We start from the raw sequence: 13,252 nt of genomic DNA, 5'->3' as shown, positions 1-13,252 counted from the left end.
CTATTTATTAAACAGTCAGTCACAATTAAATTCCTATCCATTATCAGCTATTCATTTATTAATTGTTGACAAAGTACTGATTTATTATCAGCACAAGAAAGATGTAAGCTCCAGCCACTGGACGACTGTTTTCTATATCAATAATGTATGACCTTTCTGTATTACGCTGTTTTACTGCTAATCAATAAAGTGATTGAACCGAGTTATCTGAGGTCTCATTAATTGATGCCGAACGTAAGCAGCAAGAGCCTCAAACCAGTTATAAGGTCACAGTTCTAGCTGTAATGGGAATGAATTGGATAAGGACTGATGACAGTGTCCTAGCAGTGTGAGGCATTTATGGGAGGCTAAAGGGGAAGGGATTACAGAACAATTAGGAGTTGCCTTTCTTTTCCTTTCCCAATAGGCTTATTTAACAAAACAAGTACTACCTTACATTATTAACCCTTTGTGCTGTTAATTAAGCATGAATGCCCCAGTGAAGGCAGCTCTGCCTATTATGAAACAGTGAGTTTGTGTTTTTCTTGGCTTGTTCTGGGGACTGTTGTGTCCCTGTAACTCATAGTTTCTCAACCTGTGGTACACGTAACCCTTGGGGTACGCGAGACACAGGCAGGGAGTACGCGGTGAAAAATCCAGTGAAGGGAGGTGAGTGGCAGCCACTGACTTCTGGGGAAGCCAGGTTGCAGCTGCCTGCTTTCTGCCCAGTCCCACCTGGAAGGTAGATGGCAGGTGCTGCAGTCCTGGGAAGCTGAGCGGCAGCCACCCGGTCCTGCCTGGTCCCAGCTCCCAGGTGGGAGCCCAGTGGCATCCTTCTGCGCCTTGGGAGCTGGGCTCGCAGGTAGGTGGCTGCCACCCATGCGCTGGCTCTGAACTGAGAGACAGCCTCCCGTGCCCCAGTTTGAAGATGGGCAGCAGCTGCCTGCCCACATCCTCAGGTCCCAGCCTGCATAGACGCCTCCTCTGCCCCAGCTTGGAGCAGGTGGCAGTCGCTCACCTCCCGGGCTCTCAGCCAGATGGCAGCCAACTGCAACTTGCCCAGGTAGCAGCTCCCCTCCCTGGCTCAAAGCCTGGTGGCCAGAAAGCCAGGTGGAGAGCCCAGCGGCTTGCCCAGTCCTGCAGCCAGGCTCTACCCACAGGCTTACTTGTCAATTTCACTGCCCTAGCTGAGCAGTGAAATTAACAATTATGACAGCCCCAGATTTTACCAGTATAAAAATGTTAAGAGGGGTCCACACAGTGTGATTTGCCCCAGGCCTGCAGCCCCCTAGGGACAGCCATGGGGAGCACTGCTATCCACTCTGATGGGCTGCTAGTGCCTGCTCATACCTCACAAGTTCCCACCTGTGTGAGAAGAACACCATGTGACCCTGCCATCAGGCCATAGTGATTGGCTGGCGTTGATCTTTGCTCCTATATGGAAGAAGGGAGGATAAAGGAGGGACAAAACAGCAGGGGGTTTTGTGATCTGCCACAGCCACACAGCACTGCAGAACTCTCCTGGTTTACGAGAACTACAGTCGTCCAGCGGTAAAAGGGAAAAAGATTGTATTTCTCAGAGTGGAAAATTGAGTGTTGGGGTACTTATTAAAATTTTCAATGTTAGGGGGTACTTACTGCTTAAAAGGTTGAGAAACACTGCTGTAACTCACAACAAAAGCACCCTCATGGCGCCTTACTAGGGAACATGTTGCTTTTTCTCTGGAAGGTTGTGGGGTAAATTCCTCGTTTCTGAAGAATTTCTAAGGGGATCCATTTTTGCTCAGCCGCCTGCTCATTCCCTGAGACTGGGATCTGAGCCCCTCTTCTTTTACCCCTCTGCAAAATTAATTATTTCTCCTTTCAGCAACTGCCATGATGTTGTTCGGTCCCAATAGGAACAGTCACAGCAGAGCAGGCCATTTTTCCATTTAGTCCTGTGTCTGACAGGGGTCAGTACTAGGCACTTGGTTGGAACATGCAGGAAATCCCGTAGTGGACAATTATGGCAAAATCTGTCCCTAGAAAAAGTTTCTGCTAATCCTATAAGCCAGTTGTTGGTTTGTGCCCTGAAACAGATTCCTTAAGTATATGTTATATATTAGTTCAGCTAGTGTAACTCTGGAGGTTCTAATTATGCTTTTATCTGATCCTTGTTTTTTTAAATTCCATGAGCTCCAATGCTAGCTAGTGGAAATGCGTTCCATAGGTTTACATATGTATATATGAGATCATCTAATCTGATCTCCTGTATATAACAGGCCATTACATTTTACCCAGTTACCCAATGTAGCCTATAGGACTAGCCTGCTTGCTTACATATATGCTTTACTTTTCCTTATAAATTTAAGTATTTGTTTTATTATAATAGAGTCATAGATTTATGTTAAAGTATTATACCTGTAACACAAGACACTTTACAGGCCACATCCTGTATGAAAAGCCAAAGCAGTTAGCATACATATGTTCAGGCCCAGATAAGTAATGATGAGTTAAAGGATAAGGTGTATATATATATGGCTATAACCATTACCCTAGATAAGTCAGGAGGCATCAAGATCGGGGGGGGGAAGGCCTTCAGTTTATGCTCTGAGTAAACTTCACAGGTACACCACAAATTCTATAGTGTCATGGAAAAGCTCACGCAGCTTCTCTTTTAGGGTTGGATCGAGCAGAACTTTAATTGTGACATACACACAGGAAGCTATAACTATAGGGAAGCCCAGACAGCATGTCCCTGTGCTGATCTCTGGAACTTCACCTTGGTACAAAATACAGATGGCTTATATAGGTTTTTTAAGATTCCTTTTTACATACAGATCATATAGTGGAGTTTCTGATACTTAACAGGTCATTTACCGCACATAGGGTACTTATAACACACAGTGGGAGTCTCACGGTGCCAGTGAGTCCCGAGTCACATATAGTCACTTGTTATCTATCTGACAGGGTATGGCTGGGTGCTGTTACAAAGGTAGTTAATGTCTTACAACATAGGCCAACGATTTTGCATTTCTATTGTAGTTCTAAGACATCCTGCCCGAATTTAGCATTTCTATCACAGTTCCAATCTAAGGCATCTTGTCTGAATTTTTGTGATTCCACAACAGAAAGGGCCAGAAATAACAAAGGTCAGATGAGCAAACCATCTGGAAAGAATATGGATGCATCAATAATACACAGGAACCCAGCAGCCTATAGAATAAGTGTACCCCAATAATTTGGGGGTGAAGAAGTCAAGTTTGGACTTAAACGGAAGACCCATATTGTTCAGGGTATAAAAGGGGCAAACCACATTAATTGGGAGTTGGTGCTTGGCTCCTTGTGTTTGTGTGGGTTCTTGGGCTTGTGCTTTCTTCTAGTAAAAATAGGACTAATAGAATATTTACCAGTAGGATAGATATCTTTACTTTGTCAGGATCTTTTGTCCTGAGTTTATACTTAATATTATTCGTAGTCTTAGCGTTATAACTCTCAGCTCCCTATCACTAACTAGCTCTCACCTCCCACTTAAGAGTGGAAGAGCCTGACATCTCTCCACTGGTCATCAAATTTATTTATTCATTTGTCTATCATTCTACGCTATCTCAATAAAAGTCTGTAAAACTATACAGACTCGGTGTAAGAAATGCTGAAGGCACAAATCGCCCCCTCCCCCCAAAAAATATTCTCACTTTGTCAGACGGGGGGATCTGCCGAGGGGTCCCCCTTTGCTGTGACATTGCAGCACTGAGGTGAATGGAGAGGAAAACCAAACACCAGTTTACTAACAGAGAGCAGGGACCTACGTGACATGAAGCAGCCAGAACAGCATCAGAAAATAGTTACAGCTACAACAAGGGTGTAACACACTTCCTAGGGCCCACAACTTAGCCAGAGGACTGCAGCCTGGGCCAGCAGTCTGCTCAGCTTCCGAGTCCTTTTCTGCAGATTCCCAGTTAAATCGGGATCCTAATTTCTCACAAATCCTTCCCGCCCACCAGGAACGTCCCACAGTGAAAAAATAGTCCTTCCCCTCCCGCTTCATATCTGCAAAAACAGTCCATTGTCTCTGTTTCAGAGGCAGGCTGGAGCCCAGAGTTCAGACTCCAGGGCTGATTCCCTGCGTTGATTTCACACCCCTCTGTTCATTTCCTTCCCTTGTCGCCCTAAGATGCAAATCTAATCCCCGTTGTCTCTGGCTAACCCTGCGTCATTTGCATTAGCCAGAGGAAGAGAAGAACCGGCTTCTCCTAGCTGGGAAAAAAACCTGTTGCTTCCTTTGCTTGATGACAGACTCTGGAGCAGAAACTGTGTGTGCAGGAACACTCCCTGCAGCACCTTCAGACAGACGTTTGGCCGTGACCGGTGCGTTGAAGGTTTCATTGCACAGCTCACCTGGCATTCCTTTCTGGAGCAGTGCATTAGGTGCAGGGACTTTGCCAGGCCCGAGAGGAGTTGCTGTTCTATGGCAGTGAGCCCTGGTCACGCTCGGCGGGTCGCTCCCAGACTGCAGCGCCACCCATGATCTCACTCGCGCTAGAAAGCCCGAATTTCATCACCGGGACAGCACCATCGCTCGGACCTGCCAGGAATGTGGCTGGGATTAACCACTTCCCATGGCCCGGCTGTGTTTGCCAGTCGCCGGGCATTTCCTCGAAGGGATGGGCACAGCTGAATGTAGCTGGAGAGGGGAGTCGAATGGGGACGGACAGAGAGATACGAGTGCGTGTGGGGATGGGGAGATACATGCTAAATATACATACAGCCTCTGTGTGTGGGCAAGCCGAGGAAGGCAATATATGGATGGGTGGGGGGCCTCATAAATAAATGGTCTGGAGCCAGCCAATGGCCTCTGGGCTGCAGTGATGAGCTTGGGAAGAGCTCCAGGGAGCCCAGTGTGAAAATAGCAACCAGACGACATTCACTCAGCATCCTCCGCGACACCAGAGCTGCACCGAGGGCTGCCCCAGGCACGGTCAATCTCCGCACAGTGAGCTGCTGAGCCGATTCCACTGACTCCAGCGGTGACGTGGGAGACCAAAGCCGGGGAGCCTCTCAGCCGACCGGGCCATTCAGAGATTTCAAGGCCAGGAGAGATCTTTGTGCCAGTCTAGTCTGACCTCCCGTCCCACCCACGCCGGGTCGCCAGGCCAGGTCTGTGAGGAAAACAGCCCGTCTTGTTTTAACAATCGGCAGCGATGGAGAATCTAGGACATGCCTCGGTGAATGGGTCCAGTGGTAAAAATGGCCTCACTGTTAAAAACATCTGCTTTATTCCCACTCTGAATGTTTAGCTTCTGCGCCCAGCCACTGCATTGTGCCAGCCTGCTTTTTGCTAGGCGGGCGAGCCCGTTATTAAATACTTGTTTCCCGTAGAGACCGTGATCAAAAGTCACCCCTGCATCTTCTCTAGGTTATTTCAAACAGCTCCAGCTCGTTGAGTCTGTCACTCTGAGGTCTTTTTCTAGTCCTTGAATCATTCTTACGGCTCTTGTCTGACCCCTCTCCCTTTGATCACCAGGAGTCGCACCAGTGTCAAATACAGAGGTCAAATAACCTCTCTGCGCCGTCTCACGGTGCCCCACTTAAGCCCAAGACGGACAGTCAGTGTCGACTTTTCTTCCCGAAATGTTGTAGTAACTCTGGGGATACGTTGGCAAAGCGGGAGGCTTTCCCTTTTTTCATTGATTTCACTGCCTTGTCTACTTCTTCCCCAGAGAATTGCTGGGCGTTTTCATCTTGGCCAAGCTGTGGAGATTGTCTGTGTTGATGCCACGTTGGTTTTGTCTGCATGGGTAGTGTTGGTCGGGGTGGTGGTGACACTATGGTGAGATCTCTGGTTGCCTTGTATCTGCCGGATTTTGTGCCTCACCCCCCACCAAATCATCACAAGCGGCTGCCCAAAACCTAGGTAGCTTGTCTGTGCAGATCTCCTTAAACGATGTGAAAAATCCAACAGCCCAGAAAACAGACAACAAGCTTAGATGGACTGAATGCAGCCCGAAGAGCGTGCCAGGGAAAAGCAACGTCGGGGATCTAACAAGAAAGCGTGGAGGTTTGGTGTATGGGGGTGGCTGGCCCGACAGAGAGATCAGCGTGTCTAGGGGAGGGTGGATAGACGGCGAGCGGCTTTTGTAGCAATTTAGCTGTTCTGTCCACACAACCCTTAGTGTGAATGCAGGGAAAGCAGCACAGCCAGGTGTCCAATCAGTCTAACGCATTCCTCTCTATCGACAGCAAGTTACACCGTTCTCAGCACCTTTCACTGGTGTTCACAGCCCAGAAAAGAAAACACAAACCTCTTGTTCCTGTCCCAGCTCCTATGTGGGCTTGTATGTGTGTGTGTGTGTGTGTGTGTGTGGTTCCGTCCGCCCGTCTTGTGTGTTTCATGTTTTGCGTGTTGTGTATTGGGCTCTCTCACGTGTGTGTTTTGTGTCCCATGTTTCTTGTGTGGGTGTGTTTTGTGTGTCTCTGCCACGCGCTGGGCTGCACCAGATGCGTGTGTGTTTTGTGCCCCGTGTTTCTTGCGTGGGTGTGTTTTGTGCGTCTCTGCCACGCGCTGGGCGGCACCGGATCGTGTGTGTTTTGTGCCCCGTGTGTCTTGCGTGGGTGTGTTTTGTGCGTCTCTGCCATGCGCTGGGCTGCACCGGATGCGTCTCCTCTTCCACCTGCAGTTTGTATCTTGCTGTGTTTATGCCCCGTGAGTCAGGTCCTGGTGAGCCTCAGGAGTTGTCTGGGGCGGGTGCTGGTTCTGCTTGCCGGCGTGAATGAGCCCTTTGTCTGTCTCCGGCCTGGCTTCCTGTGCATCTCTGTGCAGGTCAGAGCATTCCTCTGGGCGTCTCTTTTCTCACCCCACCTTCCTTCGCTTTCCTAGACTCAGTGGGGGAGGACGGGAAAACTCCAACCCAGCCCAACCCGTTCCCTTGAAAAACACCAGCCCGAACTCACGCACACACCCCCCTCAATCCATCTCCCATCACGTCATTTGCCGGCCTTCCCCCTCTTCCATCGCTAGCATTCCCAGGGCACATTTCTGCCCCTCAGCAACTGGGCATCCAGCAGGAATTCTGCTCCCTGCAGAGAATCACTCGGATCCTGCCGGGGCAGAATCACCCAGCTGCCAGGATGCCCGATGTACGTCAGCCATTTCGGCACCACAGCTGCAGGTCCGGTAATCGGGTGACGGCGGCTCAAGGTGTGCCGGGCGAGTCGGATCCATCGCCTCTCTGCCCATGAGGACAGCACCGCAGCCCGGGGAGTGCGTGTCCTCGGACTGCCACCTTCCCGTCGCCGCAGGGATTTAGACACCTCGTTTCCAGCATCCGAATCCCTTAGGTGCCTTGCAAACACTCAGCCTGTGTTTGGAGGCACGTTGCTCTCCGCCCCTTCTGCTGTGCTTTCAAAGACACGATGGCCTGAGAGTCGGTGGGGAATAAATCCCTTTGGCTCGTTGCTGAGTGCGCAGCGGCCTGTGGACGGCAGGGTGTGGGAAAAGGGCAGCCCAAGAGATTGCTTGTCAAGAAAGAGGGGCCCCCAACCGAGGTGTCAGCTCCTCGGCCAGCCCTGGCTTGGGAAGGGGCCCAGCGGGCCAGGACCCGGGGTCCGTCTGCCCTGCAAACAAAGGCGTCTTCGCAGACACCCCCACGCCAGCTCGAATCCAGCCAGCGCAGGTAACAACAGCAGCGGGGCCGTGGCGGGGCGGACATCAGCGGACGTGCCCGGGGGTCCCCGGCAGGCTGGTCCCGGGGCAGCCTGCGCCCCCGGCTGTGGTTCCCAGCCTAGCTGGATTAGAGCTGGCCCGGCCAGTCCCCTCCGCCCCGCGCGACAGTCACACCTTGGCTGGTGCGATGCACACCCATGTTTGTTCCCCAGCACTGCCCTGCCTGCTGAGCCATTGCTGTGAAATTCCCGCTGTTGGGAAATCCTGCTGTCCCAATTCTTCCCTAGACTTTCCCCTCCCACACCTTTCCGCTGCCGCGTCCGGCGGGGCTCCATATATAACCTGTGCGAGAGGGGAAGGAGGAGCAGGAAGAGGCTTGGCTCAGCACAGGCTGGGATCCGTCGCTCCGACGCCAGCCAAGAAAGAAGGATTCGGGTGAGTTGCGGGAGATCCCAGCAGCCAGGGGAGAGCAGAGAACCAGCCTCCCGTGGGGCTGCGCCGGCTGGGGGCTGGGGCAGAGCCAGGGGGGCAGGGCAGCGAGGCAGAAGAGAGGGGCTGGGTGGCAGGACTCCTGGGTTCCACTCCCAGCTCTGGGAGGAGAGGCTGGCCCTGATCTCAGTGGGGGTCTCAGCAGTGCATGGCAGGATGGGGGCCTGGTATCTGCGGCGCGTCTCCGTGCTGCTGTTGTACAGACAATCAGAGGCCTTCTCATCTGAGACGGCTGGGACAGGCGGGGATCCCGGCAGCGGCTGGAAGATAACGGGAGAGGGTGGAGCGGCCCCAGGAAGTGCCATGCAAGAGGCAGATCCTCACCCCCCAGCTCCTGCCTCTCCCCACTGCAGGTCGCCCCGGACAGGGCCATGGCTCTCCCAGGATCCTGCCCCCTCCTCCTGCTGCCCCTCGTCCTGCTGGGGGCGTGTCTGGCTGTGTCCGTGCGGGAGTTGTGGACCCTGGAGAACGACAAGTTCCTGCTGCAGCACTGGAACTACCCCCGGAGCCCAGAGCCCAACGGCACCTACTGCGAGGTGATGATGGCGCGCCGGGAGCTGAGTGGCAAGGACAACACCTTCATCCACGCGCCCGTGGGCGCCATCAACAACGTCTGCAACCTGGCCGGGCGGCCCGGCCGCCCCAACGAGCGCCACAGCGTGGCCGCCTTCGACATCACCCTCTGCACCTTCAACGCCACCAGCCAGGCCTATGCTGAGGCCCGCTACCGCCGCCGGCTGGTCCTGGCCTGCTGGAAGGGGGTCCCCGTGGGCTACGTGCGACACATCTAGGGCCTGGGTCTGGGCGCGGGGGGTGGGCCGGGTACCCTGCTGCTTCCTCTGTCCCTGTTGGGTCCCGTCCGTGCCGGCCACGCCCCCGGCCCCTCACCTGTCTCTGAACACTGGTCAGATTGTTTACACCTTTCCGTTCCTCGCCTGCTGCTGCGCATCCTACAGCAGAGCCAGCCCTCGCCCAACCACCGCGCAGCCATCTCAAAACCGACCCTGTCATCAAGAAATGTCCATCAATTTCCCCTGTCTGGTACCCAGCCCGAGTCTGGATTATCCTCCTCTTCCTCCCGAGGAAGGGCTCTTTGTCGTTGTCGGCTGGTTCTGCACATCCCCCCCCTTCTGCAATTCTGTGTAATCTGAAACCCCAATAAAAGCTGATACCAGCAAAGCAATCGTGGGCTTGTTGTGTTACACTAGGAACACAAGTCGCTGAACACTGCGGGAGTGTGCTGGAAACGTCTTGTGGTTCTGACAATGAGGGTCTCGGGGCTTTTAAGCCCAGCCCCAACCTTTTCCCTAGCAGGGCAGACAGAACGCAGGAGTCTTGATTTCTATCCCAGCCCTCCTCTAACCCACTAAGACCCCAACCCCCTCCCAGGAACAGGCTTTGAACCCAGGAGTCCTGCCTCCCAGCTTCCCTGGTGCTAATGCACTAGACCCCCACTCTCCTCCCCAAGGCAGACCGGACACAACCGATATAAACCTTCATGCTTCAGGGCAGGAACCAGTCACTATCTGAGGAGGTCAGGAAGAAACTTTGCCTCTGAGCAAGTTTTACCATAATTCCTCTTGGAGGACGGGAGGGGGGAGGAATTCCTTTATCTGCAGGAATTGGGCATGGCTAGTGTTAAAGACTGAGCTAGAGAGACCCCCGGTCTGTGCCACCCCCAAAATGATTGCTGGCGGCCTGGTCAGTGGGTGCTCCAGGTGGCAGAGGAGCTGAGCCCTTCAATGCGGACACTGGAGTTTATAATTCCTTGGGGCCGTGGGTTCCAAACCCATCACTGCCCGGTCCCCAACCTATCAGTCACTTCCCGAGGGCAATGTGGGAAGGGGACAAGAGGTGACCGCAATGCCTGAGAGGGAGGAGTGGCCCATAAAACAGGATTCTCTAACACACCCCACCTCCTGCTCCCCCAAATTTGGATACTCCATGGGTCTTTCTAACTCAGTCCAGTACCAACACGTGTGGCAGGAAGCGCCAGCCCTGTAGTTTCTTTCTGCCTTCATGAATCACTCTGCAACTATGTCTCTCTGTCTCCCTGCCGTCTCCCTGCAGGTGGGGTATCAGGTGTGTCTTGATCCCCTCGCTGCGTTGGCTGTTATTGAAGCTGGGAGTATCTTGTCCTCCTTCAGGAAAAGGCTTTGGCGTTCACAGGGATAATGAGAACATCTGGAGTGATAGCGAATGCCTGGGGAAGAATTCTCTGTAATAACTCAGAGCCTCCCCGCCTGCTGTCCTGTCTCCTCCTACGTGCTTCTCCATTGGCCGTTAGCCAAGCTCAATATAGGTGAGCTGTAGCCACGTGCCAGAATTCTGCTTGCGGGGTGGAAGAGCTCTTTCCAGCTGGGTGGGAGGAGAGAGGTAAATTGGGATAGACGGACAATCAGACGGATGGGTACGGGGAGGGAGAGAGAGATTTACACAACTGGCTTTAGACCAACGTGTGCCGTCTCGACAGCACGACATGCCAGGAGATTGGCTTGCCCAGGCGTTGAACCCAGGACCTCACACAGCCACAAGGAGAATTAAATCCCACAGGGCTAAAGCCAGAGGCCCTCTGCCTATCGCCCCGTGCTACTCATCCCCATGGGCACACGCGATACCGACCCTTGGCAGATCAAAGTGACTACGGGGCTCTGGGAGCGAGGGTGAAGGAGTTGGGGTGCAGGTGATCCTTCCGGTCAAGGGTTGGGGCCTGGGCAGAGACAGATGCATCCGGGAGGTAAATGCCTGGCTGAGAGGTTGGTGTCGCCAGGAGGGATTCGGCTGTCTTGACCGTGGGACGCTGTTCCAGGAGAAAGGACAGGCTGAGCAGAGAGGGGGTTCACCTTTCGAGACACAGACTGGCTCACCTCGTGAGGAGGGCTTTAAACTAGGTTGGAAGGGGGCAGGTGCCCAAAGCCCACAGGTAAGTCAAAGAGACCTAGGAGAAGGGCTGGAATTTGCGGGGGGCATGGGCTGTTATAGCAGGGGTAGGGGGGAGACAGGACAAAACTGGGGGCGGCGGGAATCAAATCTCTATCTTAGGTGTCTGTGTACGAATGCGAGAAGTACGGGGAATAAGCAGGAGGAACCTGAGCGGCTAGTTAATAAACACAACCAGGACACAGCTGGCGTGACAGAGCCGTGGTGGGATAATACGCAGGACGGGGAGACTGGCAGAGAAGGGAGCTGCTTGCTCAGCAAGGACAGGCAGGGAAAAGGGAGGCGAAGCTGCCTTCTATATTAACAGCATGCACACTTGGACTGAGGTTCAGATGGAAACAGGAGACAAACACGGTGGTCGGGTGACAGAATAGGACCGTGCGAGCCATCTGTCGCCCCACTGCAGTTCGGGAACCCCACTGCTGCAGAACCATCCACGCTGTCCGGTGCATTGCCCAGAGTCACAGGCCTTTGTAGCACCCTACGGTGTCCATTGTCCTGGTGCCCAACCCCCCTTGCCCGGACCCGGCAGACCCACGTCTCTGCCAGAGCTGGGGCGAGAACCCAGCAGAGTTTTGTCTGCATGGGCCCGGCTCACCACGACACCCAGATCACTCACTCGCACAGCCCCTCGGCACAGACGGGACGTTCAGGCCATTGTCCCATCTCGTCCACCATCTCTGGAAGGTCGTGGCTGGAAGGCTTTTCTTTCTTCAAGTCACAGCTCCCAGCTTCCCTTCCCCAGCCTCAGCCCGTGGGTCCCCGGTGTTGTGACACTTCCCCTGCCTCCACCCTGGGGAGATCAGCCTGCCCCACACCACAGAGACCACCACAGCCATGCTCAGGAGATGCACATGTGTTAACTGGGTGTATTGGGGGTACTGCTGAAAGAGGGCTGAGTTAAGGTTATATAGGCAACCTTAACAGTGCATTTCTCAGTTACCAGATGTTTGCGTTTCGCTTAGCTCAAAGTTCTGCCAGGGGAACGACCCACCACCAGGCACCCTTTGCCCTTGCTGCATCCAGCAACGTTCCAGCCACCAGTCGATATCAGGCAGCGGGGGAACGGACCCTCTGGCCTCGCTCCTTGCCCAGGGTTGGGGTTGGGTGCAGGAGACGAGATGACGGACAGCCCCGTTCGGGCGAAATCTGGGCCTGGGTTTGTATGAGAATCAGATCCTGTGGGGCTTGGTCTTGGGAGGGGATTGGCTGGAATCTGCTCCCTCTGCCAGGGTGAGAATCTGGAGTGACTCCGGTGCAGGGGCAGAGCCAGGGGTTCAGTATTGGGGCTGAGAGGGGAGGGGAGGGTGCAGAGTCTGGTTTGGGGTCAATTCACCCTAACGCCACTAAGAGCGATGAAAGCCAGGAGTCCTGGCTCAGCCCAGACAGACAGACAGACACGTCCGTGCACTCACACACAACGCATGTACACGTCTACATTGGGTGTCCCAGGACTTGGTTATCACTGGGTTCCTTTCGCCCAGGGCGGCTCGGCTCCAGGCCGTGCAGAACGTGGAGGAACCTGGGGGCAGAGCTACCAGTGGGACCTGGCACTGGTACAGCGCCCCGTGTCGACAAACCCTTTGACGCGGTGCCTCAGTTTCAACTGGGAGATGAGGCTGGTGGCCTTGGCCCTGTCTCCGAGGGGTGAATACGGCATTGTGTGCTGTGAGGCAGTGGGGCACTACAGCGACAGGACCTCGGCTGGATGGATGGATATGGGGGGGGAGTTGGGGGCACAGAACTGAAGCCCCCCCACCCCCACTGCACATGTCTCACCCTGGCCTTTCCACCCCACACTGCCCCAGCTCTGTTCCAACACTCGCCCGCTCTGCTCCAACACCCATCACACCCCATGGCTCTGACACGCCCCCCAAACACCCGCTGCCCTCTCCTCCCAGCGACTCCGTGACCCTGGGAAGAGGGGCAGGCCCATGGGGAGCTAAGGGAGGGGCTACCCAGAGCTCATGGACGGGGCAGGAGGAGGCAGACAGGGAGGCCTGGCCCCAGGACTGGGCTAGTGATGGGGACATGGGCTGGTGGTCCCAAACTCCTCCCCTCCCTCACCACCCATTCCTGTTTATCCCCCTCCCACTAACCCCCTGTCCTGGCTGCAGCTTTCTTTCCCTGTTTCTCCTCCCTTCTCTGCCCCAATCTCCCCCCCACTGCTCCAACCCCCCGTATTCTCTGGCGTTCCTCTGT

The 13,252-nt window shown here is 54.3% G+C and overlaps 2 protein-coding genes across 2 annotated transcripts in view; one reads left to right on the top strand and one right to left on the bottom strand.

Annotated features, from left to right (window-relative positions):
* LOC137143264 (zinc finger protein 436-like) overlaps nucleotides 1-13,252 on the bottom strand; it is a 604,313-nt gene that overhangs the window by 496,689 nt on the left and 94,372 nt on the right. The window lies entirely within an intron of this gene.
* LOC137143288 (ribonuclease-like) lies at nucleotides 8,482-8,901 on the top strand. Its single transcript, XM_067533017.1, has one exon. It carries the CDS (start codon nucleotides 8,482-8,484, stop codon nucleotides 8,899-8,901), a length of 420 nt encoding a protein of 139 aa, XP_067389118.1.

This window comes from Emydura macquarii, unplaced genomic scaffold, assembly GCF_026122565.2.
Source record: "Emydura macquarii macquarii isolate MOO-44397 ecotype Brisbane River unplaced genomic scaffold, CSIRO-AGI_Emac_v2 contig_3305, whole genome shotgun sequence".
NCBI lineage: Eukaryota > Metazoa > Chordata > Testudines > Chelidae > Emydura > Emydura macquarii.
The sequence above is the reverse complement of the archived record's forward strand: the minus strand, read 5'-3'. Positions and strand labels throughout refer to the sequence as shown.

What these genes read in the sequence shown, in the direction of transcription:
- LOC137143288 (XM_067533017.1), top strand. Translation starts at nt 8,482, where the DNA reads ATGGCTCTCCCAGGATCCTGCCCCCTCCTCCTGCTGCCCCTCGTCCTG.